The following is a 27,862-nucleotide window of genomic DNA, read 5'->3' as shown; positions in this document are numbered from 1 at the left end:
TGTCTCCCATGCGTGCTTTTGGTGGGGATTTTGACTCCACACATCCACAGAGCAAGGAAGAAACAAGCCAATCCTACAAAAATGAGGTGTTTATGAAAGTCTCTGGAGTTGATCTGTTTATTGCATGGAAGTGCTCAGTAAGTAAGTCTGTCACTAAGCCCAAAGGTTGTGGATGCTATCTTTGAACCATTTCCCAGCACATACATACGTGCACACACTCGCACACATGCACACACACACATACACTCAAGCATCTCTGCCCTGTGACCTACCACTTCTACAAAATAATTGTAGGTTTTAAGGACATATATTATGCTGTCTTTAATGCCTTCTGATAGGGAAAGGCTGCCCTTCTAAGCAAGGGGATTTGGTACTTCAAATCTATCTAAAGTTATTACTGTACTAAATGTTGTAAACGTGTGTATGCTTCAGTGGTTATGTTAGGGAAAAGAAACCTTATGTTCATTTACCTCAGTAGTCACTGCAAAATTTTTTACTATCTTAGCTTTATGTGTGGCTATTTATCTACAAAAAAAAAGACCTAAGCATTTTTTAACAAATCTGGGAAATTTATCATCTCTCCTAACTAAGTCCCTTTAATTCACAATCACAATCAGAATTGATAACTAAATATTTGGAATTTATTATAGTATACTATAAGTCATAGACAAAGCAAATTTGACACATTAAAATAATATTTTTATATGTTGGTATATTTTCTAGAACATTGAGGGCTCATATATTTTAAAGCACTACAAACAGTTTTCCTATTTTATATGATTATAGATTTTTGTGATAAAATACATATACCAAACTACACTATTTTAACCATTTTAAATGTACAATTCACTAGCATTAGGCAGATTCACACTGTTCTACAACCATGATAATTGTAGATTTTAAAGACAGCCCTTGGCTTGGGGTTCACTGGTTATATCTGACTTGTCCGCAGCAAAAATCTTGACTGAGATGACAGACATTGTGTCAAAAGGTGAAGATGACTTCACAGACCAAGCTTTAAATGATTAATCTTAGATAAAGCCACTGTTCTGTTAGTAAGTTACCATTTTAAGGGCTTAATTTATACCTACTTCTGTGCATTTAATTGCTTTAATTCTTAAAACAGTTTCATTCAGCAGAAGCCACCATTCTATTTTATAGATGAGAAAGGTGATACTCAGATAGCATGTCCACAATCCAGCAGGTAGTAAATGACAAAGACACAATGATCTTAGCAAGTTTGCGTCTCTCTTCCAGGTCTTCTAAATGTTCTTTAAGATTTTAGAGTAAGAACCAGGCCTAACATTGTAACTTAACATTTTGGCATATGATGTTTATTTAGCCATTCAAAATGAGGCTGTATTTATGTGATAGGAGATTTATTTTAACCTCTGTGTATGCCAAGAAGAAAAACCATGCAAAACATGGTCATTTACAGACAGATTAAACTTGAGTTATTCATCATGTTATTAAATTGGAGGGTACATGTTTCCCTGTATGAGGTTGTGCAAGCAGGATGCAGCATTGCTCCGGCTATCTATCAGGTCAATCTTTATTACTTAATAGGCAGGCAGGATGGAAGAAGCTCTTGTTAGCTCTGTTTTGCTAGAAGGAATGCCAAGTGATGAGCTAGAAAAGCAATGTAGATCTCATTTTTGAATCATTTCTTTTCTCTAAAAGATGAATTACAAATTTGACAAAGAGAGATGCTATATTCTATATAAAACTCCTTTTTATATAGCTTTTGGAGAAAGCTGTGCAGATGGCTCTTAGAGCTGGTGTGAATTCTGGGTTTGCTATGAGCTTGAGCAAGTTTTTTAATTTCTCTGATTCTCTGCTTTCTCACCTTCAGAACTGAGATCATAATACCCACCTCACCCAATACCGTTAGCCTTCCCCTTTCTATCTCCCATCATTCCTTTGCACTCAGTAGATAATTGTTGAGAATTTGTTCTGTTGCTGTCCTGCACATTCAGCTATTCTAAGAGCTCAGAGACAGGAAAGGATTTAAACAGATAGTTGTAACGTACCTTAATGGCAGTATAATATCCTTGCTCCCAAATGCTAAGGAAGTATGAAATTGACCTAGCCAGATCTGGTGATGTATGTGTGTAATCCCTGGACTATGGGAGACTGACACAGGAGATTGCAAGCTCAAGCCCAGCCAAGGCAATGTAGAGAGATCCTGTCTCAAAATTAAAAAAAAAAAAAAAAAATTTAAAGGGGCTGTGGATATAGTTTGGTATGAAATCATAGGTTCAGCCCTCACTAATGCAACAAAGTAAAAAAGATAAAGTATGGTGTGACTACTGATTTGGAGGAGCCAGTCAAGTAGCAGTGTTCGTTTTAAGTATCTTTTATGTTTCAGAGTTGTAGCTCATTGGGAAGGCCCTGCGTTTGATCCCCACTACAATCAATAAATACACATCTTTTGTGCTTCATGATCACTTAGCACCTGGTGAACATGAAGCCTATTTTTTGGTCAGAAGTTAGCTCAAGCTAACAAGTAGATTGGCAGTGCACAGCAATTTGATTTTTGTCATTGTGTCAAGTACTGTGTTATAGCAAATATAGTATTCTTTATAGTGATCACTAACAAAGCTGACCGGCTTTATGACCCTAAAACTATAGAAGGACATACAACATTGTCAACCTCATCATTGCTTACAGGGTTGTGGAATTTTAATATTTATGGAACATCTGACGTATGACAGGCCCTTTGAAGACAAGAAAGATCCTCACTCTCCTGGAGTTTATGGTTTTGAGGGAAAGTGGACAATATAATTAGGAGGCAGAGAACAGCACAGTATGCAACATCCTTGTTTGGGTGATGGCTTGCTGATTTCATCTGAGCGTTATTCCTGTTGCTTTATAAGGCTAATGTGTTATAAAGAAAAATTGTGAAGTAATTCAGTAAGATATTAAGGTCACTTAGGCATGCTGTGGCATTATGCAGTGGCCCATCACTGATTCAAAATGACTCACGGTCATTCTGATGCAGCCAGTCATGCTGAATTTGACAGCAGTTCTGCATTCCAGTTTGTGAGATGTCATGTTCACTGAGTAAGTTGGCAAGTATGAATTTTTCTTATTTCTTCCTGGAGAGTGAAGGCTTAGCCTATGCTGCTGATCTGTGCACCTGCCATGGGGTAATGAAAATGCCTGAGGCTCTGTCCCCACCACTTCCTTTGCCACCATCTGCGTGTACCCATTATGTTCACATTTTATGAGAGCCAGGCCTCTTCCATACTCCTGTTCCTAATTGGGTAATAGAACCTGTTCTGGCGTCATGTCATGTAATCATTCAGCAGTGACTCACTAAAATACTCACGGTGCACACTGCACATTACCAGACATGGGGTCACCCGAGGTGGGTGAATCAGTTGTTACTTGGGGCTCCGGTCAGGCTAAAGATTCGATATTTTGTCAAACTAATTCTTTAAATATTTGTTCACCAAGCACTCTGTGGGGAGAGGAAAGTTTAAGAGCCCCTCTAGTCTCGCCTTTAGCCACTTTCCAGGATCTGAACTGACCAGAGAGAAATAGCACTGAGAATCCTTGTCTTCCTTCCAGTGACTTCCAATGTTTTCTCTTGCATTTTTCAACAATTATGTTTATCGCAAGAAGTTGTACATGTACATAACCCATCTTAATCCTTTTTTTCATCCTGGCTCCTCCCATCCCTCCCTGCTCCTTCCAACTCTTGGTCTCCTCCCCATTTTACAAAAGCTCTGTTTCCATTTTTTTCTTTAACTCTTTTTTTCTGTTTCCTTCTCCCGCCCTCCCTCCATCTCTTATTCCCCTTACCATTTGGGAAAGATCTCGCTATTTCCTATTACCTGTCTTTTCTTTTTATTTTTATTTTTATTTTGGGTGAGTAGATGCTCCTTCAGACAATAATATTAAGTAAAGTAAATCATAAACAAAAAATTCAATATTGCATGGTTCCTCTTATATGAGAAACCTAAAATATAAATAAAAAACTTTTAATGTCTTCTGTAATTGAGCCCTGAAAATACATACTGTGATTGATTTCTGGGTCATAAATAAATAAGATATTGCCCCAGATCTCAGGGAACTCGAAGCAATTAATACACCATAAAACTTAAAATATTTTAAGAAAAATATTTCTAAATATGTCCCATAAACACAAGCAAAGGAGCCATGAATTCAGCCTGTGGTGGTCAGAGTGGCCCATGAGGGTGATTCCATAGGAACCTGAATGGGACAGATGATGAACGGCAGTGTCCTTCTTTTAGGACATTGGTTTTGAGATTTTCAACTTGATGAAATAAGAGAACTTAATATACCTACAACCTTGAACTTACAGATTGCACAAGGCAGAGTGAGTAAGTATGACACGACAGTGATTCCTGCCATAGCTTCACTCTGCCATAGCTGACCTGCGGAGCGCAGGCCTAGGGCTGCACATTTACCCTTTGGTCCTGTCACTAGTGATTCTTGACTGAGGGCTGGGGATGTAGTTCACTGATAGAACATTTGCCTAGTATGTGCGATGGGTTAATTTTGATTTCCGACACCAGAAAAAGAAATAAATCAATAATTCTTGGCTTCTTCGTAGATCTTTCCTTTTATGATTTTTATGTACCTATCACTATAAGAAATTCACAGGAATGGAAACTATTCTCAGATTCCAAAAATGCACAGTAGATCCTTGCTGTACTGTAGAGGAATGTATTTTATTAACCCTATCTGTGCTGACCAGAAGGAAGAAAGCATATCCAGACTTGTCTACTTTCACAGTAAAAGCTTTGGGATCTTCTGCTTTTCTATCAAAGATCAGATTACCATCTACTGTTCCTTATTCCTTGGTCACTGTACAGATTTCCTATGTCCCTTGTTGGGACCCTTCTAAAAGGGCTCTTATTTGAGAAAGAAGAGAATTCTCAGCATATGCTTGTTTTCTCCAAATCTTCCAGGGTACTTTTCTTTAAAGATTGTCCTAGAATTGACTTTTGAAGTTAAAACCCACATATCCTGGGCCCAACCTGTGGGGAGAGAAAATGTTTCTGAGGGGTAGATAAAGCTAGTTTGATGACACTTACTAATTAGCATAGCAGGCCGGCATGGAGCTGGTGATGCAGCCCTGTCTCCACAGCTGGGTCCCCTTCGTATCCTGCCTAGTGTGAATGATTTATTCTATTTAAGAAATATTGCCATTTAGCATTTTCACATTTCACACGTCCATCTTATTACTTTTGCTTTCTGCTGAAGGGAAAGAAAGAGGATAACTTTTGCTACAGTTTTAAAATTGGTTTGAACAATTTAGTTTTAACCTGGATAAAGAAACTGAGCTACATTGTGTTTCTTGGTAGCAATTGCTTCTCTCTGAGAGCTTTCATTAAGTTCTGCATTTATATCTTCTTAGCAAAGTATTCCTTTGGTTTCAATAAATTTGAATAGAGAAGAGGAATGAAACGCATTAATATACATGATGGGAAATATTCAACTTAATTCAAAGAAATGTAAAATAAAACAACAGTAATATCAGTTTTTATGTGTGGAATTAGCAAATGCTTTTTATTTTTTTTTAAATGATAATTCCTTAAAAAATGATAATTCCTATATCTATTGAGAGTGCTACTGGTACATTGTTCAGAGGAAAAAAATTACTGCAACTTTTTTTTGGGGGGGGGAATAAATTGATGCTGTATACCAAAGACTTTAAAAGGTTCATGCTGTTTGACCCAGTACTCATATTTTGGAAATTTGCACAAAAGAAATCATGACAGAGTATAATATACAGATGTTTACATCATTAGGAAAAAAAAGAAAATCTAAAGATTCATTAGGGGAATGATTTTGTGAACTGTGACATACCTGTGTATAAACTACAATCTTCTATCAAAAAGGATGTTTAGAAAAACTTTAACAATGTTAAGAAAGTCCATGATATATAAGGAGGCAAAAGCAAGTCTTATTATTGTATCATTGAATCAAACTAGCAGATCATCAGACAACAAAAATAATTACCAAACTGACTGGAGAAAACTATCCCAAATATTAAGTATTTTCTGGTCATTTCCCCTCTGTTTAATCCAAGAAGCATAGATATTTTCAGTGGGTTTTTTCTTTTACTTGTAAAATAACCAGTGCCTCAGATATAATACTTATTCTTTGTTAAAAATTTAATCACATTTTATGCCTTGTACATTGTCATTGTGAGGAGATTGTATGTGTAGCTTGTGACATGACTATTTATTTCTCTCCCTGGGTAATAGTTAATACCTTTTGTGAGAGTTCAGATGTTCATCCTTTTTTTAACATACTGACCTTTTAAAAAAGTTATCTTTTATATTTTGTAAAATTATTATACATGTTAGAAATTTTAAAGCCATATAAGTGAATAAAAAAATCTCATAGTTCTGTGATGCATAATATATGACAATATGTTTATGATTTCTCTTTAGGAATTCCTCAAATCAAAACTAATTGCAGTTTCTGGTTGACCAGCATTCATAGGGTAAGATGAATGTTTTGGATTGTAAACATATGGTAAAGACAATTGGTAGCTTGGGGCAAAAAATAAGTAAAAACAGAAAGAGATCACTATTCTTACAGACGTTTCAAGTAAAGTCCTTAGGGCATTTTTAAAAATAGGTATTTTAATTAAAATGCCATCTTCCTGTCCTTTGTGGGTTTTGTAAGCAGGAGATTATATACTGTATTTGTACATGTATGATACTTGTCACTTTTTTTAATGTTATAGAGCTAAGGAATAGTAAATATCCTCAAGAGACTTAAAAGCCCATGCCTGTGCCTTCCTGATGTTTTAAGGTAGCATCCCTAATGCATAGTATCAAGTTGCCATATTTCGGTGAGAGATGCCCAAAATTTCTTGACTAGCCAAGTCAGAATTAAACAAGCCCTATATTCTGTTGCTTCCTGCAGACATCATTCTCCTTTTGTAGTTGTGGAAAATTAATCTTGTTAGTTCTGTGGCAGAACTTTTGACACAGACATGATAAATGATGAATGTGTATACTCTGTTAAATAGTACAGCTCTCCAAGGTGAATACAGGGTGTGTCTTAAAAGTGTCATCTGGGGGCTGGGAATATAGCTCAGTGGCACAAGTACCTGCCTGGCAAGCAGAAGGTCTTGAGTTCGATTCCCAGTACCTAAAAAAAAAGTGTCATCCAGCAATGAACATATAATCAAGGGGACTCAGTGATGAGGACAGTAGGTCTGTTACATACTATATTCTGAATACTTTTCTTTTTGCAGGTAGAAGATGAAAATCTTTTTTTTTAATTGGGGAGGGTATATGTCTACATTTCCACTCTGATTCGTTGAGCTGACTGTAAACTTTTAAATGCTAACAGACCTTGCCACCCTCTACTTACAACTCTTCAGTGATTTTTCTGTCACTCCTGGATTATGTATTATTCAGACTCTTTACTTTGGCTGCAGGCTGTCACTCACTTCTCTCTAGGCTTCTGACATTCCAGCCAGAGTGGCCTCCTTTCTGATCCTCACACATCCTTCCCCTGTTATTTCTTCTCCCTGAAATGATCAACTTCAGCTTGGTCTTGTGACTGGCTCTGTGTTAATCTCTATTTTAATGGCAGACCCTCTAAGGTCTTCCCTGATCACGCCATCTAATGCGGCTTTATATTTGTGATGGTTAAGCCTAATCATCAGCTTCTTTACTTTGAATATTTAGATAACATGGTAACCTACTAACAGCATCAAAGAATTGAGGTATTTTCTTTAACATACGATTATCTAAATTAAATATATATTTCAGAGCCACAAGAAAGAAGAAATAACAAAACAATGTTCTTTAAGGTTCAAAATAACTCACATTTTGATAAGATTTCTGGAGTTGTTCCTGTGGTTTTAATTCATTCAGTAGCTATAGGTCCTGTTTATTCTATTTATTTTCTTCAGTCACTATCTCCTGGAGCTTCAGATGATTAGGGTGATTTTCCTAATACTTAAAAAGTTATTTATCATTGTTTTCCAGAACCATTACCCCTCTACAGCTTTGAATAGGAAATTGCTAAATGGTAGATACACATCTCTGGTCTTCTTTGGTTTTCTCTATTTATTTGACAATGATGTCAAGTTCTTTCCTTGAAACTCTACTTTATGAGTACAGAAAAGTGCATGGTTGCAATGTCAGCTACGCAGGAGGGTGAGGTAGGAGAATCACAGGTTTGAGGCTAACCAGGGCCACTTAGTGAGAGGCTAAAGTAAAAATAGCTGAAGGTACAGCTTAGTACTTCCTGGTTCAATCCCCAGTACTGGGAAAAATAAAATGTAAGAAAAGCTTCTTTATCTCAGTGACACTGCTTCTGTGTTCTCTTTTACATTTCGTCTACTGACCCTTCCTTATCTGGACAGAGATTCTGTTCTTCACCAGTGCCAGCCGGTGACTGAGGCACTTTGGACCTTCTGGGCACCCCGCACATACCATATGACACAACTGCCACAAAACAATGAGAAATAGAGAATTGTTGTTTAGCCACTAAGCTTTAGTGTGGTTTGTTATGCAGAATAAGAAACAGAACACCAAAATTGGCACTTGCTATAACAAAATATGTGGCACTAGCTTTGGAGCAGGTGGTGTAGAAGGCCGTAAGGGAGTAAGAATACTATTAATGATGAGTGAAGGTCAGTGAGGAAATTGCAACTGGAGGTTGTAAAATGGAACCTTTGTTTTAATACTGACAGAAAAATTACCAAAAGCATCACCTACAGTAACATGTAACATAGAAACAGTTATGTGTAACAACTAAGATGCAGGTAACATGTGTAACAGAACTATATTACATATGTGCAGCATAAAACAGAAATGTGTAACCTGTAGCATAGAAAAACTAACAAACTTGTGGATCTAAGATTTTTTAGCAGAGTATTTTGAAACCCTCTATGACCATAGTATTGTAAAAGATGGATTAAGAAGAAACTACTCACATTTTTCTTGGACTTTAGAGGAAATGTTTCTAATCCAGAATTTTCTCAGGTTGTAAATGAAACTATTACTCACCCCCAGCTCTTCCACACAACAAAAGTACTCAAGGAAAGAAATGGTCTCATGCCCAAAGATCAAATCTAGAGCACTACTGCCAGTGTAGCGTGACCTCAAGGTAAAAATAAAAAGGAAAGGCACAGCTGTAAGACCCTGTATTAAAACTTCAAAAAAATTTAAGGCTGTTCCTCAGCTAGATGGAAGAAAGGGCTTTTAAGAATCTCAGGGGCATTGTCCTATGCTGGACTTAATTTAGATGGCACAGTCATGGACTTTGTGCCTGACCTGGATGTCCTGGTGGGGTGAAACTTTTGGGAGAGGCCAATAGGCTTGTGTGCAGGAGGAACATAAGTCACTTATGGCCGAAGGGTAGGCTGTGGTGGAATACATATGGCTGCAAGTTCTTTGCCATTCTTGCCACTGAAAGGTAGTATGCTGCTTTTCCTTTAGAATCTGGACTGGCCTTGTGACTGCCTTGAAGAAAAGATTTCATAAGATGTAGCTTTTTGTGGCTTCAAATGCTACAACTTGAAAGGTCTATGGCTTTAGCATATGTGTATGTAATGCACTGTCTCAGAACCCACCGTGCTTTTTGAAGACACACAGAGTACCACGTGGGATCTCCTTATGAAGAAGTTATCGGCCACAGTGGGCAACTGCCAACATGATGAATGAGCACATTTGGACCTCCCAGTCATCATCCTGCTAGCAGGTACCATGAAGTAGAAGAACTTCCCACAGAATCCTGAGAAAAAGAGCTTAATCTTAAAAAAGCCATCATACTCTGGTTTCTCTTCAGATCGTATAAATCTTTTGCCTTTTAAAAAAAGCCATCAGGATTTGGAACATGTAGTGAAGTATACCAAAATCTCTCCTTATATGATGCTGAGTTCTAGCCACATGCCTCCCACGCCAGTTCAGGGCTCTATCACCTTGAATAACCCTGCATAAACATCAAAAGATTTTTCCCTGCATTTTTCATTCTTTGTACGCTTAGTTTATTGTACAGTCATTATCCATTATGTGCTAGAAACTGGAGGGATGTAATAATCATAGGAATAGGATCTAAATCTGTTCGTCTCCCACTTCTCCAAGGACCTCTATCCATGTTGCTAGAAGTGATTAAATTTTAATTCACAGGAACCTAGCTTTTGTTACTGTGATGAAATGCCTGAGATCGTTACATTTAAAAAGGAAAGGTATATTTTGGTGTATGGTTTTAGAGGTTTTTGGTTCAAAGTCAGTTGGACCTGTTTCTTCAGGTCCTATAGTAAGACAGCAGGAGAATGTGGCAGAGGAAGCTACTTAGCTTATGGTGGCCAGGAAATGACAGAAAAGGGAAGGGACCCGGTCCCAGTATCCCCTCAAAGGCATCCCTGCTATAAATTCTTCTCTAACTCTTAAAGTTCTACCCTCTCAGTAGTTCCACGACTGGGAGCCAAACTTTCAACACATGAGCCTGGGGAGAACATTCAAGATTCAAAACATAACGTAACTGTTTCATCTTTTCTCTCTTTTGAAACATATAAAATTTACTTGTCTTATTTCTCACCCCCATGAGTGAAATAGACTTTCAGCTGTCTGTGTTTGTGATCTCTCCTCCTTTAGTCCATCTCTGTTGCTCACTTACTCACTTCCTTTCATACCTGAGTCTGTGAAGGGCTCATGTAGGAGGTGGTAGCTATGACTCTGTGGTCTGTGCAGGGGACAGAGCATCCTAGATCTCTAGTGCAACTTCCATGAAGACTTAAAAGGTAGACGCTTTTGCCAGATAGTTTACTAGCAATTTATCATGTGAGTTTCCTCCTTCCAGGGATAATTCTGGCCTCACCTAGACCACTTGAACTGCTGTGTGGAAGTGGGGCTTACAACTAGGCTTCTTACAAAAATGGTTCCAGTCAGAAGCCAACCAAGACTGAGAACTGCTAGCATAGACTTGTGATTCTCTAAAGCTGGTCCCTGGACCAGTAGCATCAATATTAAATAAGCATTTGTTAGACATGCATAGACCTAATAAATCAGAAACTCTTATTGTGGGCTCTATTACTGTGTTTTACTTTTGGTGACTTTTATGGACATTGATGTTAGAGAAATACTGTACTAGCTAAATCTTAGTTTCCTTTCTTGGTCTCAAAACTGCAGCTAAGGGACTGGGGCTGTACCTCAGCAGCACAAACGACTGCCTGGCAAGCACAAGGTCCTGAGATCAATTCCCTGTACAAAAAAAAAAACTGCAGCTAAGTTGGAAAGAGTGTTTGTTACAAAAGTCTCTGTGCTGGTGTGATGTGAAAGAATTAGTAAGGAACATAAGGCAAGTGTGTATCAGGTGTGTCCTTGCCAGTGGTCACCTAAGTACAGGAGAAACGTCAAATGCTTGTCCGCCAGTTTCTAAAAAGTAAAGGGATTATTTAGCACAAAGAAGAGGGGTAAATTAATCAGAAATACATTGTTTCCTAGAGAAAGAACTCAAAGAGGTAAATTTAAATCTCAGTTAGATGAAGGCAAGACCCAAGAAACGTAGTGATGGGAAGTAGCACTAAACCTTTGTGAAGGATGTAAGATGATTTTTAAATCAAGTTTTAGAGAGTCCTGTAGAGAACCCGCTCTATTTGCCTAAAATCAGAAACAGGTCTTTGAAGTAGCATCCACTCTCAGCATATAATGACTCTAAATGCCATCTGATCATCATTTGTTTATTTTTCACTGGTTATTTTGGAAATGCATTCAGAGTAAAAGAAAGACTACTGGGAAATAAAGATGACTCACTTGATGTTGTTGTTCCAGTCTTAGAGATTTTGGGATGACATTGTCAGATGAATTCATGTGCTTTGAGAAGCTTTTATGACTTTCTGGTGAGATTTAAAAGTTAAAGGAATGGGATTAGGATCATAAAATTCATTTACTCTTAATATTATTTCCTTGAACTGACTTAATGCATTTGTATATTAGAAATGAGGATCTTACTTGGATTGAATCCTCATTATTTGCTACAATATGGTCTGGAAAAAGTATGGGGCACACATCAGCAGCATTAAATGGTATAATGGCTCTAACTCCAGTTAAGCCCTTCAGTTAGAAAAATTAGCAGCATTTGACATACAGGAATGCTTGAAATGTTTCATGGATCCTTAAATCCAGGTGCTATGCATTTGAATATTAAATCTTAGATAATTCAAGAGAAAATATGTAATAGAAAAATATTTAACTAAGAAAGTAGATTACACGGTATGTAGCCATGCAGCTGGAGACTTTGCTGAAAACTAATTTGCATCCTTGTTTTTCAAGATTATAGTGAACTCAGTTATAACGCAGATGTTGAAGGAAAGAGTTAAATAGCTTTTTCTCCAGCATTTGAGAAAACTGAGATGGTGGCATAGTTAATTGGATTTAATGAGGCCTTGTGGTGTGGTGGGGACAAGGCTTGGGATTTGAGTTCTTAAGTTCCACAAATTTTATTTCTTGCCAGCTTTGTTACTTTGAGCAAGGTTGATTCTTTGGGCCAGTTGTTTTCCATGTCTTTAATATGTGAAAGGAGTACCATTTATTCCAATGGCTTGTTAAATGAATATAAGTGAAATACTCTATGAAAGTAGATAAGCAGATATTAGATTATTAATAATAGATTTTTATTTGTTCTTATTGACAAGGAACCCATCAAAGTAAATTTGAATTAGATGGATAGAGGATAGTTTATAGTTTTCTTGTTTTGTTTGTTTTGTTCTAGTGGGGGATTGAACCCAGGCCGGCCAGCTGGCCAACCTGCCTGCCTGCTAAGTTTATAGTTTTTAAAAAGGAAAACAGGAAAATTTCTTTACAATGAATTTTCAAGTTAGAATAATTATGATAATGCTCTATTCATTTGTGATCCTGCTGATGGGTTCATAGTCATTTGTCATTATGATTATTCTAGAATACTGCTGTCAGTTGGAGTTGATGTGTCTCTTTTTCATAGAGACAGAGTCAAAAAGTAGAACATCCCATCAGCGAAGGAGTGGATAAAAAAAGATGGTCTTTTTATGCAATGCAGTGCTACTCAGCCATATAGAAGGATAAGCTAGAGACTTTTATAAGTAAATGGATGCAACTCAAGACCACACTCACAAAGGAAATAAATCAGACTCACATGTGTAAACATCGTTTACATGAAAAGCTGAAAGAGTAAGTAAGGTCCAAAATATACAATAGATACTGTGAAGTGGGAAGAAACTGTTCAAAAGGAAAGAGAAACTGGGATGAGGGAAAGGAGAAAAGAAGAAAGGGAAAATAAAATACATATATATGACAGTTAAAGTAGTTAATAATTAGGATAGTTATTACTAATTTCTCTTAATTCACTGAAAGAAAAGTTTATGCTAATATTGTTTGGATTATTAAATGCCTATATCTTGTACTTTCAGTAACTAAAGATGCAAATTATTAATCATTGTTACTCTTCTATTATCTTGTTTTGAAATTTTGGGATTTTTTTCTCTTTAAAATAATTTTTTTTAAAGTAGAACATATATTTGTAATATTTAAGGAAAGCTGTTACATAAGAATATCATGGCTGAGTAGCATTCCGGTATTATGCAGTAATCCTTTCTTGGCACATTATAGATGCAATGCTGTGGAAGGATGTATAAAATGTTTGAGGTCTCATAGCACTGAAAAATTAATTTTCCCACTCAATTTTTTTTTCAACTTTTAAAAATTCTATCATAAGAGAATTTTCTGACAACTCAGACTTACATATTTAATTTAGCTCTTTCATTATTTAGTAATGGCCTTTATTAATCTACAGAGTTTATGGCTAGGTATATAGGGTTTGTTTTCATTACTGGGGGTTAAACCCAGGGGACATCTACCACTGAGCTGCATCCCAACCTCTCTTTATTTTTATTTTGAGTCAGAATCTCACTAAAATGTTAAATGGCTCATGTTGGGCTGAAACTTGTGATCCTCCTGCCTCAGCCTCCTAGAGTAGTGGGACTACAGGCATGTGCCACCACCCCCGGTTCAGCTAGCTATATTTAATGACTAATAAATTCAAGAAATTTTTAGGCATATGTCTGAGCCATGTATAGAAAAGTGTTATATCTTTTTCTGATGAAACTGGTAGGCTAAATTTTTGGAGCATTGAGACTTCTTATTTGCATAGATGTACAGTTTTAAATCAGGGAACAGAAATTACATGGTTTGACAAGCCAAGCCATCTGATAAATGCAAATAAGACCAACTGTGTATGAGGTTGAGTGAGAGAAATTAGCATATGTAAATTACTGGGAGAAAGCTAAGTGTTATAGATACAGAATTTTAAAATATGTTGCACCTAAATTTCTGTAGAAACTTCTCTGTGATTTAAACAAAGTTCAGGGAGTAACTATGATCTGATGAGTGTGGGTGGTGTCATGAATTACAGCTTTGCCAAAATGGGCTCCTCTGTGAAAAGGAAAGCGGCTTATGGAGATCAATCAGCCGTAACGTGTCTGTTGATGAGGAAGGTCTTTGGAAAGAGTGTCTCCAGTGTTTTTATTTGAATGAGTCCATGTCTTTCAAGATATGTATGTTTTCTCGTAGAATGAAGACAAACTCAGAGATGGTGTGTCTAAGAAATTTCAAAAGGTGTAGACCTCCTGATTGAAGCATAGCTGATATATTTGACTCATTTTTTTCCATTATAGTAAGTATAACTAATTTTGGTCAGCACTGGCTTGTGTTCCTAGTTTCATAAATCTCTTATTTTCTGTCAGATACCTTTATCATCGTGTGAGCTGTTCGTTTTCATTCTTCTGCAATTTCAGTTGCGTAACTTAAGTGAATTTAGCTCTCAGGAACCCATAGAGGACAAATAAAATTATAAACTCTGAGCTGGAAAAGCCCTTTAAAATTACCTGGTGCACTCTCTTTATCCATTACAGGAAATTCCTTTGCAACCTCCTCGATGGATGGTCATTTTATCCATGTAGACCCAGCTGGGGATGGAAGCTAAATTCTTTTGAAGATCTACCATTTCTGTGATGTTCCAGCAACAGACTGGATCAAAATATGACTTTCTAAATCTTGTATCCACCTAGCTCTGCCTCTGAAACAAAGCTGTTTATTCTTTTATCCACAAGGTATTTGCACAAAAATGTAAAGATAAATTCTCAGTTTCTGCTAGTCAATTTTATCTCAGCTGAATATCATCAATTCCCTATTTCCCCTGTAGGGAATGGTTTTAGGTTGTGGCTTCTGATTATTTTGTTGCCTGTTTCATCTCTAACCTGTAATTGAGCATTAGGGTTCCAGGGAGACGCAGAACCCTCACCTTTTATCTGGTTCACTGTCAGCGTGGCCAAAGGTTACGTAACACTGTTTTGGCATAAGAGCTGCTGTATGACTGGCTGAAGTTGTACGTGTTTGATTAAAATCCGTAGGTTTTTTTTTTAAACATGTTTTTTCATCCAGTAATGTTTCTGCTACTCCACCCCTCAACGCTGCATTGTGTTTATGGTATTGTGGGACCTAAGGGCAGAATTATTTATCCCACATACCCTCTTTCTTTGGGGTTTTGTCCATGTCCTTAAATTATAAAACCAGAGCTGAGAGAGGAAAGGAGGTAACCCATTCAGGGACAGTTCACCTTGAGGAGGAATGGGTAGATTCCTGTAAGCCTGAAGGATAGTTTTATAAACTCAGCTTGCTCACAAGATACTCCTTGTGGTGACTGAAACAACACTTAGGCTCCCTAGTTCCTGCTGCATCGTGGGGCAGGGTGTGGAAAGAAACTTACTCAGATCTTTTAGGGGTATGAAATGGACAAGCTAGTAGTATAAAAATAAGTTTTTACCAAGTCAGCTGAAGAAAATTTTTAGTAACCCAGGCCGGAGTTTAGATCTGGGAGGTAAGTAAATAATTACCTCAAGGCCTACCCCAAATCCCTTAATAGAGCGACTCTCTCATGAAATGGTCCCTTTACAGTACAGAGTTGAAGTAGGCTGCAGTTTTAAATGAAACCAGAAGACTTATGTACCCTTGATCAGCCCTGCCTCATACATCCTACCCTTGAGCTAAATCCTACCTAGGTAACACGTTATGTATAAGGATTAGAGTTAATGCATAATTTGAGTACTTATTTCACTAGTGCGTCCTTTCTTTTCCTCCTGCAGTTTTTGCACTCATCCAAGGGAAAGTCATGATTACACTAACAGAGCTAAAATGTTTAGCAGATGCCCAGTCATCGTACCACATCTTAAAACCATGGTGGGACGTCTTCTGGTATTACATCACTCTCATCATGCTGTTAGTGGCTGTGCTGGCCGGAGCTCTCCAGCTTACGCAGAGCAGGGTTCTGTGCTGTCTGCCCTGCAAAGTGGAATTCGACAATCACTGCGCCGTGCCTTGGGACATCCTGAAAGCCAGCACGAACACATCCTCTGCTTCTGAGACACCACTTCCTCTCCCACTCCGAATCCAGAATGATCTCCACCGGCAGCAGTACTCCTACATTGATGCTGTCTGTTATGAGAAGCAGCTCCATTGGTTTGCAAAGTTTTTCCCCTACCTGGTGCTCTTGCACACTCTTATCTTTGCAGCCTGCAGCAACTTCTGGCTTCACTACCCCAGTACCAGCTCCAGGCTGGAGCATTTTGTGGCCATCCTTCACAAGTGCTTCGATTCTCCGTGGACCACCCGGGCCCTGTCAGAAACAGTGGCCGAGCAATCCGTGAGGCCCCTGAAACTCTCCAAGTCCAAGACTTTGCTTTCAACCTCAGGATGTTCAGCTGATGTTGATTCCGGCAAGCAGTCCTTGTCCTACCCACAGCCGGGCCTGGAGTCAGCTAGCATAGAAAGCCCAACTTCCAGTGTCCTGGACAAGAAGGAGGGTGAACAGGCCAAAGCCATCTTTGAAAAAGTGAAAAGATTCCGCATGCATGTGGAACAGAAGGACATCATTTACCGGGTGTATCTGAAGCAGATCATAGTCAAAGTCATTCTCTTTGTCTTCATCATAACTTATGTTCCATATTTTTTAACATACATCACTCTTGAAATTGACTGTTCAGTTGATGTGCAGGCCTTTACGGGATATAAGCGCTACCAATGTGTCTACTCCTTGGCAGAAATATTTAAGGTCCTGGCTTCATTTTATGTCATTTTGGTAATACTTTACGGGCTCACCTCCTCCTACAGCTTGTGGTGGATGCTGAGGAGTTCCCTAAAGCAATATTCCTTTGAAGCACTAAGAGAAAAAAGCAACTACAGTGATATCCCAGATGTCAAGAATGACTTTGCCTTCATCCTTCACCTGGCTGATCAGTACGATCCTCTCTATTCCAAACGCTTCTCCATATTCCTGTCAGAGGTCAGCGAGAACAAACTGAAACAGATCAATCTCAACAACGAGTGGACCGTTGAGAAACTGAAAAGTAAGCTTGTGAAAAACTCCCAGGACAAGATAGAGCTGCATCTCTTTATGCTCAGTGGTCTTCCCGACAATGTCTTTGAGTTAACGGAGATGGAAGTGCTAAGCCTAGAACTTATCCCCGAGGTTAAGCTGCCCTCTGCAGTCTCGCAGCTGGTCAATCTCAAGGAGCTTCATGTGTACCACTCGTCCCTAGTGGTGGACCATCCTGCACTGGCCTTCCTAGAGGAAAATTTAAAAATCCTCCGCCTGAAATTCACTGAGATGGGAAAAATCCCACGCTGGGTATTTCACCTGAAAAATCTTAAGGAACTTTATCTGTCAGGCTGTGTTCTCCCTGATCAGTTGAGTACCACCCAGTTGGAGGCTTTTCAGGACTTAAAAAACCTGAGGACCCTCTACCTGAAGAGCAGCCTGTCCCGGATCCCCCAGGTTGTTACAGACCTCCTCCCTTCACTGCAGAAACTGTCCCTTGATAACGAGGGCAGCAAACTGGTTGTGTTGAACAACTTGAAAAAGATGGTCAATCTGAAAAGCCTAGAACTGATCAGCTGTGACCTGGAACGCATTCCGCACTCCATTTTCAGCCTGAACAATTTGCATGAGTTAGATCTAAAGGAAAATAACCTGAAAACTGTGGAAGAGATCATTAGCTTCCAGCATCTTCAGAATCTTTCCTGCTTAAAGTTATGGCACAATAACATTGCTTATATCCCTGCCCAGATTGGGGCATTATCTAACCTAGAGCAACTCTTTCTGGATCATAATAATATTGAGAATCTGCCCTTGCAGCTTTTTCTATGCACCAAACTACACTATTTGGATCTAAGCTATAACCACCTGACCTTCATTCCAGAAGAAATCCAGTATCTGAGCAATTTGCAGTACTTCGCCCTGACCAACAACAATGTAAGTAAATCCATGCTTGCTAGTCTTTTGAGGCTCTGCTGTGCTTGAAAAAATATGTCAGTGTTGGCATAGTTCAGGCACATAGTAGTTGCTCAACGAATGTTCGTTCTCTGTATCCCCTTTCCCCATTCCCTACATGAACATCACAGTTTAAGTATTTTAAATGAATTGGTGAATTATGGTGGAGCTTACTTTTTATGTTGGTAAGTTCTTCAGTGCTTATAAAGCTTGGTAAAACTCTGCAGCCTCTTAAATGTGCCATAAGAGGATAACTTTTTGTTTAAAAATACTGAGATTATGAATTATTCATAAATCCTTTTTGTGATGCAGTTAAAAAAAGAAAGACTTGACATCTGCTTGGATATCTAGAAACACAATTCAAAATGAAAGGCCTGGCTCTATAATGCAGCACCAGGGCTTCTTAGAAGCCTTTTCCAGCGTCCATGCTTAAAAATGAATCATAATTTTCTACAGTAAAGCCAAGTAAGGAAAATGTAACTTCACTGAAATAAAAAACAAAATAAATGAGTAGTTTTGTAGGTTAAAATGGGAAGGGGGAGGAAAAAGAAAAAAACTTGGGCTAAGTCTGAAGGGGGTAGGAGGGTGAGGATCATGTCCAAGGGGGAACAGAAGTTAGATTGGCCAAGACAGGAAACTGATCTTCCTCTACTTGAAAAGCTGTTTTCTCCGACCCCACCCAAAAATGTATTAACTGCTGTTAATACTGCTGTTTTCTCCGACCCCACCCAAAAATGTATTAACTTCTAGACCTTTTGTAATTCGTATTTCATGCTAAACATAGCCATGAGTGTGGTGTTGGCTAGTGAACACAATTGTCAGACGTTATTGTTGAAAACCGTGGATGTGAGAGAAATGCCAAAAAATTGGAAAATGAGAAGAAAATACATGCTGATTTTTTTTTTTTTTAGAAATCTGAGACTTTGCTCATATATAAAAGGAGAAAGTCTGTTCTAAGATATGTGAGAAATCTTCAGTTATGAAGTTTTAAACCTACATTAGGATCAATCTAGACTGGTAGGATTACCTGAAGAGCTTGTTAAAACACAGATTACCAGACCCCTCCAGGTTTCTGATTGAGTTGTCTGGTGTAGTGTGTAAGAATTTGCATTTCTGAAAAATCTCTAGGTGAAGCTGATGACCAGACTTTGAAAACCTCAAAACTAGAGGTTTATCATTTAGTGCTTAATTTTGCAGTTGATTAACATTAATATTTGGTCACACATTTTCCATTGTTAGGTTAGTAGTAAAGAGGCATAGATAATTATTTTGCGAAGCATTAGTTCTTCTAACTTGTTACAGTGCATGAATTTTTGAAAGACACAACTGATTAAATTGTTACCTGGCCGCCATTATTTAAATATAGCAGCAGGTTAACACTTTTGCTAGGTGAAGTTAGCGAAACCTTAAGAACATTGGTGCTTTTGATACCAGGTTTTTGCTCTTGGCTGAGAGATTGGGGGAAGAATATCAGACATCTCCTTTATTGAATAAGTTCTGCCAGACATAGGGGAAGATAGTACATAGCACATGAAAAGTGTTAGGCTGAAAGTACTCTGTGGGCAAAGCAGAATAGTAGCTTTGAGTGTCCTGTCTCAGAAACCTGAGAAAAGGCGATTGCTAAGCGTCCTCAGAGCCAAAATGAAGAACATGATACCTTTGAATGGGTGAGGAACACTCACCTCAGAACCTAGAATCCAAAGAAACACTGTGAAGGCTTACTTAACAGATGAAGAAACTCACTGGAATCCACATAGAAGACAGCCTCCGGGAGACAAAAAGTTCCTCTTGGATGGAACCCTCCCAACTAACGACAGGGGTGTTGAAGCAGTTGGGAGTGAGATCAGTCTAACATATTGGGCTCGAGTATTTGGAAGATCTACATGGAGAACAATGCTTGTGGGGGGTAACCAGAAGTGTTAGAACTAGAACAACCAGGGAAAGATTTCTAATCATGTCCATACTAGCCACTGAACAGTGGCTAGAGTATTTTAGGAGGGAGAAGGGATTTTCTCACTACCAAAACTCACCAGGTACAGATTACCAGCCACTTGGTGGAAGTGTTGTTAGCAGGAGTCAGGGATTCATGTTCCATGTGGAGATTTAACTATTTTGCAAGGTAGCATTAGATTCTCACGATTCTATGAGACCAAAGTACTTACGAAAATTAGAAAATAAAATATCACATTGGACTCCTAAATATTTAGATGTGACATTTTATTAAAAGTATACTGAGCAACTCAGTACTAGGAAAAGCAAAAAGGCTACAAAATCAAGCCTGGGCTAGTCACACACGAAATAAGCCACACAGCAGTGAGGACCACAGCCAAGGTGAAACACAAAAGTGAGGGTACCCTGCCGCTGCCCACACTAACACACCAGCACTGGACGCCAGTTCTGTCTCTGAAAACTACAGCAGGCCTCCCCCCGAACCCTCTACCCGACCAGAAAATCCCTGTTCCTCATAGTTTCCACCTTGACAGCCTCACTTCCAAGCTCCAGTCTGAGCACCTGGTCAGCACAGTTTTTGAACGTGCACACTTTAGCTGTAAGGGATAAGAATCTGGTGTGTTAGTTTCTGTAGTATGAAATGAGCTCTGCTTCCCACCAAGCCGTAAAGTAGGGAGTCCCCAGGTGGCAGGTACTCACTAACAGGTCATTCCAGAGTTTCCTGCGCAGGATGGTAACAGGTGCTATCACCCAAAAAGTATTTCTTTTCTAACCATATCCCTGCAGGAATCCTCAGCACTTGTAGCATATCATTGTGCACTGTGCTTCTCCAAAAGGAAAACGCAGTGTGCCGCATATACCGGCGTGTTTGAGCAAGACTCCTTTTTCATAATAGTGTGTGGGAGGGTGTTCCGTGAAACACACCTGAAAACACGGTATTAGGGGAATATAAAAGATGGAGCACATGCAAGGCAGTGCAATAGGATGCCCAGGTGTAATACGAGATGAATGTTTAACCAGGTGGGTGAGAATGGGGAGTGGCTGGAAGTGTGCCCTCCAGCATATGTTTGATTCACTGGACAGTGAGTAGGGTAAGACTGGAAAGTGCTAAGTAATCTGCACTAGAACCTTCGTAGGCAGCTCTGAATATGCATGTGGAGAATAGGGAGAGGGCACTGAAGAAGTGAAACCCCATGGAAAGGTTTAATCGATTTTGATTTCAAGGTAGAGATACAGATTTAAAGCAAGAGACAGAGCTGCATCTCTCAAATGAACATTGTGTATTGTCTGCTCCAAAGGTTGCAGCTTAATGGCTTGGGCTCACATCCACCCATAGCCTACTTTTATATGATCCAAGAAAGAGTAGTCTCTATGTTTTGTAATGAATCAGAGAACAGTCAAAAGGATAACATTTCATGACACATGAAAATTACATGGAATTCAAATTTCCAGTGTTCATGAATAAATTCCAGTCTTCTCATCAGTAGGCCTGCATTACAAAAAAGTTACACTCAAATGTTTACATTTTTAATTTCATCACTTAAAAGTGTATGTGTTGTGGGGCTGGGGATTTAGCTCAGCGGCAAAAGCGCCTGCCTGGCAAGCGTAAGGTCGTGAGTTCGGTTCCCGGTACCGGAGAAAAACCAAAAAAAAAAAAAGTGTATGTGTTGTTTATCTCGTTATATAAATGCATAACATGTTCAGATGTTCAGGGTGTGGTGTGGTGTTCAGATGGTGTGGAAGCTGGGAGAGAAGAAACAGTATCCGTCCCTCTCCAAGTGCTGAAAAGTCTTTGGATTATGCAGATTATGTTGGCATCTGTTTTGAGGGAGAAGTACAAGGTGTGGGAAAGGATTTAAGTAAAGTTTCTCAAATGTTATGAACCACTCTGATTTACATACATCCGTCTTTCAACTTGCACATTTGTACATTTATTCCTTTTATGAACTTCTAGCCTTAAAATAAATAATGTAGAAACTCCCTCTGAAGCTCATCTATGACAGTGCCTTTTATTATTGTTTTTACATCACTACTTAAATGGGAATATACCGCCTTGTTTCTTGAAATGATTGACTCCATGGGTTTAGTTACTGTGTCCTGAAATAACATGTATTTTAAAAAGGAAATCTAACACTGAGAAGGATTCTAAAGTGAGGTCCCACCCAGTCTTTGGAACACGGCAGGGTAGGGTACTCAGCTATCAGTGTCAGCCATAGATAAAGAGAACTATGGAAATAGAGACCATGTCCTTGGGACCCTAGTGCATTTTGAAGACACCTGGTTACCAAAGCTATAGAGTGGTAATATAGCCATTTGTTTTTCTATCCTTTTGTTTTTTAGTTTATTATACATTTTATATACGTTTATATTATATAGTATAGTTGATTCTATAAAACATCTTTTTGTGCATTTTATCATCTCTAATGGCTTGTAAATTTTTCCCTTGGCTTTTTAGAAAAACCAGTGGTCAATTTAAAGTAACATTTCCTCTCTGGCTCATGTGTCATGCTAAGAGACAGGGCACACTAAATGAATTAGATATAAATTAATCTTATGAAACATTTTTATAGAATTTATTGATAAGCAAAATGTGTTCCGTGTTCATGTAAACTTCAAGAAAGCTTTTTATTTGCAAGTAAATTTACTCATGATAAAATTATTGAGTTGGAAAGTCTTTGAGTTTCTTAATAAAGTTCCCCACGGTTCGTTAGGAAAATTGAATTGAGGTGGTGTTAGGGCCAGGATCTCAGCCGGGCGCTGGCAAGCAGAGGAAGCCCTGGCAGTGGGAGGGAATCCCACCAGCTACAGCCCCCCGATCACTCCTGGAAGCAGTGTTGAGAGGTCTTGGAGCCTCTGTCGGGGTGGAGAAGAGTGCCAGAACGCCAAGTGAAATCATCTGCTGTAGGATGAGAAGTCCACTGCCATCACAGATTTGGAGATTTGAAAGAGAACTGATGGGAACACAGTAGCGCTGACACCAGACTGGAGAGTAAGGACAGTGGTTTCAGGCTGATCAGCCAGTAGGAAATCAGCCCAGTTAAGCCACTGCTGGCAGTTAAGAGTTGACTGAAGAAGAGGAATGTGTATTCCCTCCTGCAGCTTGGGTTACCGCCCATTCCAGACTCACTCTTTCTTCATGTAATTGCTTCATGTTTCTCTATCTCATTAGACCAGTGCTTCTCAACTGGGGGTGGGGGGTGAGGAGGACTTAATCCGTCAAGGGATATTTACCTTGCAACATCTTCCTTTGTTCCAACAAGGAAGGAAAGTGGTGCCGGTGGGTATGTAGGGGCCAGGGATGTTGCTGAACGCACTACAATGCACAGGATGGCCCCATGGAGAAAGAATTGCCCCACCCAGGTGTCAGCAGTGGCAAGGCTGCGACGTTCCTGGCCACCTGCCTTAGATAAACGTTCTTGTTTGTTTATTTGTTTGGCACCTAGAACCTTAAACATGAGAAGTGCTCCACCCCTGACCTATATCCCCAGCCCTAACCGAAAGTTCATAAAGGCTGTCTTTCTGCTCCACACTCTCACCAGCACCTAGCTTTGAGCCTGGTAAAGAGGCTTTTAGCACATGCTCACTGAATGCATGTGAACTGAGCCTTCCCTGTTCTGTGTGGGTTTGCCGAAGTCATTACTGAGGCTCCACCAGGCACCCTCGGCCCTGGGCATACTCACAGGCCCACCTTTTCCCTCCACACGGGCCCCACCTCTGAGCTGCAAGTTTTCTGACCAGAAAGGGTGGCTTTCAAAGGCGTTGCATTCCCTCTGTCTCTCTCAGCTCTCTACCTCATCTCTCTCAACACTGAAGACCACCTGTACATGTAGATGCACATCCTCTGTTGAGAAGAAGTAAGTGTGTAGATAGTTTTCTTACGTTATACCTAATATTGTATCTTACAATGATCTGTGCAGAGTGTTGCTCTTAACAACAGTCATCTTTGGTTTATTTCCAAAGATAGCCAGCGCTGAATGTATGCAGCAGTGATGCAGAAGAGGGGGTTTCTAAAATAACAAGCATTTTTTTAATCGTTTGATCATCCTTTAGTTTATATGAAGAGTGTCTGTCCTTCGGAGGAGGGAGAGCTCTGGGCGGTTCTGGGAGCTCCTTCCCCAGCAGCGAGCTCAGTGGCTCTGTGTTAGCCCATCAAAGGATGGAGGCTGAGCCCAGGTGCCCGTCTAGCCCTATTTCTAACAAAGCTGCTTCCTGAATCAAGGAGCTTATACAGTGTACCATGCCACAGTGTCATAGGTTCCTCTTGTCCCCGGCCAACACCTGGCATAGGTGTGATCGCTTCTCAGCCGTGTGACAAATATCAAGTGTAGTATAGGTGAGCCGTGCCCCCCAGCAGTGCTTGGTTCAGACGCACCCCCACGGAGTGACGAGCTGAACGGAGCGTGTGCACCCCATTTCTTTGGTGGACTCGCCGCAATGAACCTGTGGCGCATGTGCACTGTGACCTCCCTAGAAACTCGCCTGGAGCCTGCCCCCCATACAGGGGAGCAGTCCCGTGGAGCAGGCTGTTTATTATATTTAAGTTACCCCTCTGACATGAGCTGTTCAATTGAAACCATGCCAGAGCACAGGAAGAAGGCTAAATACGCCAGAAATGGCCTTGTTAGAGACAGGGGTGAAAGGACCCTGGGCTCAGCCTGCATCCTCCGATGCACTGACACAGATCCACTGTGGCGGCTGCAGGGAGCGGGGTGGAGGGGATCAGAATGTATATGCATATATCACATCCACTTGTCTGTGCTTATGTAGACTAAAAAACAATCACGTTTCGGTTTATACCAAGGAAAACAGTATAGGAAGATTTGCGCCTGGTTTTAGGATGTTTTTAAGGATGCTGCTCATTACATACGCAGTAAACTCTTTATGAGGACTCTTGAGAGTAATTTACTTCAGATCCAGGCCTCAAGAATAATGATGATTCTCCTGAGTTACTGGGTTGTTGTTGTTGTATTTTAAACTTAGGACAGTGAGTTTGTTTCATTAAGGCTTGCTGGTTAGAATGCGCAGAGCCGAATCAGCTGCCCACCCTTGCACAGCAGCACTTCAGATGTTGTAAGAGCGTCATCCTGTATCCCGACAGTACTCTTGTCCCTACGTTCCCCACCTTTGTATCTACTCCCTTATCGCCATTGTTGATGTAGCCTTGTAAACCTGCAGGTGTGTTTTTAGAGTCATGCAGCTCAGGTCTCTAAGCAACTGAATGTACCATCGCGGTACCTCAGGCCAGGTTCACCAGCTTCTTTTCTTCCTCCCCAGATCGAGACACTACCAGATGGGCTGTTTCAGTGCAAGAAGCTCCAGTGTTTGCTTTTGGGGAGAAACAGCCTGACCGAGCTGTCCCCTCGGGTGGGTGAGCTGTCGAACCTCACTCATCTGGAGCTCACTGGGAATTACCTGGAAACACTGCCTCCGGAGCTGGAAGGGTGTCAGGCTCTGAAACGCAGCTGTCTGATCGTGGAGGACAGCTTGCTCAGCACGCTTCCGCTCCCTGTGACTGAACGTTTGCAGACATGCTTAGATAAATGTTGACCTAAAGATCAGGGACCCGCGTCTCAAGAGCAGTTTTGAAATTATGTCCCATTGCTTTAAAGGAGAAATAATTCCTTAAATTATAAAACTCAAAAATGGGTGATGATTATGATCCACCAAGTATCTTGCTAAAGCAACTCAGTGTCTGTCCTGAAGTTAAATAGGTAAAAGTGTTAACGCTGAACTGCAATCTTGTAAGTAATTGATTTTTAATTTATTGAGATATTATAAGAAGTATACATTGAGGATGGATTGAGAGGCATGAAATTATTAAATCTTTACCTTGCAGTTTTTACCCTTAAAACTACAAGTGTTCTTCTTTCTTTCCAGTCCCTATTACTTATTTGCACACTCGCTTTTACTGACTTCCTGCTTTGATGTTTGTCACCGAAATCACAACTCATCAGTATAAATTTCCTTGATGTATGCTCACCGCTGTCTGTGATTTATGCTCTGACATGTTTTTAGGCAGGCTGTATTACGCTTGGCAGAATTCCCTTTGGCTTAATTTTTACTTCCTTTCCCGGCTTACTTGAGTCTTCCTTAATCTCTTTTTCTTTGAACAGCCATGAGAAGCCCTGAGAAAAACGCCTGCCTTTGGCCTTTGCCTGGACAGGGTCGTTAAGATTTGTCATCTTTGGAGCATTCCAAAAATCAATATATTCTCAAAAATTTCTTCGTGTCTATTATTGTCAAAGCCTTTTTATTTGTTAAGAATTTTATATGAAATGTAAAACAAACATTTTCTACTGCGTGATCTTGGATCCTATTCTGTGAAAATGATTTTTGTAAGGTACAGAGAGCACACACACTTCTGCAAGAACTCCTAATACTTGGTTTGGTCTGTTTATGATTCTCGTGTTTGTGTGCATTCTGTACCAAAATGATTTTTATACTCTGCCACTAATTACTTTCGGATAACAAAAGGCTTATGTTTTATGCCCTAAAATATTTGGGGGTTTCCTTGTGAGAGGATGACTACATCATCTCCCTCTTCTACCCCCGCTGCTGTGCAATTGCATGGGTACAATTCTTTTTGTGTGTGTGTGTGTGTGTGTGTGTGTGTGTGTGAGACAGGATCTAAGTAGCTCACACTGGCCTTGAACTCGCTGTGTATCCAGGCTGGCTCAAACTCATGGGGATCCTTCTGCCTCAGCTTCCTAAGTCTGAGATTTGAGGTATACCCCACCACCCGCAGCTTACAATTCTTAATTACTTGTAAAACCTATGGTGGAGAAGAGAGAGACCGATTTAGATTTTAGAGCTGATTTTAAAATACTTTGTAGAAATTCGGTGTTAAAGCAAAATGCATTGTTTCCCTCCATCTGCATGACGTCTAGATGTAATAGAAAACACTCAGTGTCTATTCAGTATCTAAGATGAGCTTTCAGAGCTCACATAGAAATGAACCCAACTGAAGTTCATCTCTTGCCTTTAACTCTCCTGGAATACACTTTGCTCCTCTTCGTAAAGACCTTTGCGTTTGACCTTTTATTATGCACACTGTTGAAGAAATAAAACTGACACACTCACTTTTGGGAAATGTGCATTTTTAATGTGTTTTTCTCTAATGGGTCTAGGCCTCATGATGCCACCTCATTTTAGATGTAACTATGAAGTAATCTATTGACCATCTAGATAAAACTGGAAAATAGTCTAGAGAGAAAGAGCACTGTAAACATGGAACTGTGCTGTGGGGTGTATGTTTTCTCTAGCTTTGTTCCAGCAAGGTGAAAGTCAGCGTTTAGCCAGGCGTGGTGGCACACGCCTGAATCCCAGCACTTGGGAGGCCCAGGCAGGAGGATCATTGCGAGTTTGAGGCCAGCCTGGGCTGCAAAGTGAGTTCAAGACCAACCTGAACTGCACAGTGAGACCTTGTCTCAAAGAGACAAAAAAAGAAAGTAAGTGTTCAGAGCAGCGGCAGCAAACCCATGGCACACGTGCCGCAGCAGGCTGTTTGTTCCGGAAAGCTCTGAAAGCTTTGCCATCCCTGGCGAGTATGACAAATGTAGCTTCTCTCACCTGCCACACATGCCTGGGCTGAAGTTCAGAGACAGAA

The 27,862-nt window shown here is 39.8% G+C and overlaps 1 protein-coding gene across 5 annotated transcripts; it reads left to right on the top strand.

Moving 5' to 3' along the window:
* Lrrc8b (leucine rich repeat containing 8 family, member B) lies at nucleotides 1-26,107 on the top strand. 5 transcript variants are annotated; one of them, XM_005385088.2, is made up of 6 exons: nucleotides 8-137; nucleotides 6,432-6,484; nucleotides 14,553-14,655; nucleotides 14,894-15,091; nucleotides 16,124-18,288; nucleotides 25,531-26,107. In XM_005385088.2, exons 5-6 carry the CDS (start codon nucleotides 16,150-16,152, stop codon nucleotides 25,801-25,803), a joined length of 2,412 nt encoding a protein of 803 aa, XP_005385145.1. In that variant the 5' UTR covers nucleotides 8-137; nucleotides 6,432-6,484; nucleotides 14,553-14,655; nucleotides 14,894-15,091; nucleotides 16,124-16,149; the 3' UTR covers nucleotides 25,804-26,107. The 5 variants fall into 5 exon arrangements, with proteins under 5 accessions (XP_005385148.1, XP_005385145.1, XP_013369911.1 ...); XM_013514457.1 differs by lacking the exon at nucleotides 14,894-15,091 and adding an exon at nucleotides 9,447-9,708; XM_005385091.2 differs by lacking the exon at nucleotides 14,894-15,091 and having other exon boundaries at nucleotides 1-137.
* Nucleotides 26,108-27,862: the final 1,755 nt, after the last annotated feature.

Source organism: Chinchilla lanigera, unplaced genomic scaffold (genome assembly GCF_000276665.1).
Source record: "Chinchilla lanigera isolate Chin_1 unplaced genomic scaffold, ChiLan1.0 scaffold00022, whole genome shotgun sequence".
Classification (NCBI taxonomy): domain Eukaryota; kingdom Metazoa; phylum Chordata; class Mammalia; order Rodentia; family Chinchillidae; genus Chinchilla; species Chinchilla lanigera.
This window is presented reverse-complemented; position numbering and strand designations above follow the sequence as displayed.

Coding starts and splice junctions, on each gene's coding strand:
- Lrrc8b (XM_005385091.2), top strand. CDS start 16,150: ATGATTACACTAACAGAGCTAAAATGTTTAGCAGATGCCCAGTCATCG. Junction 18,289..25,530: donor TCGCCCTGACCAACAACAAT/GTAAGTAAATCC, acceptor CTTCCTCCCCAG/ATCGAGACACTACCAGATGG.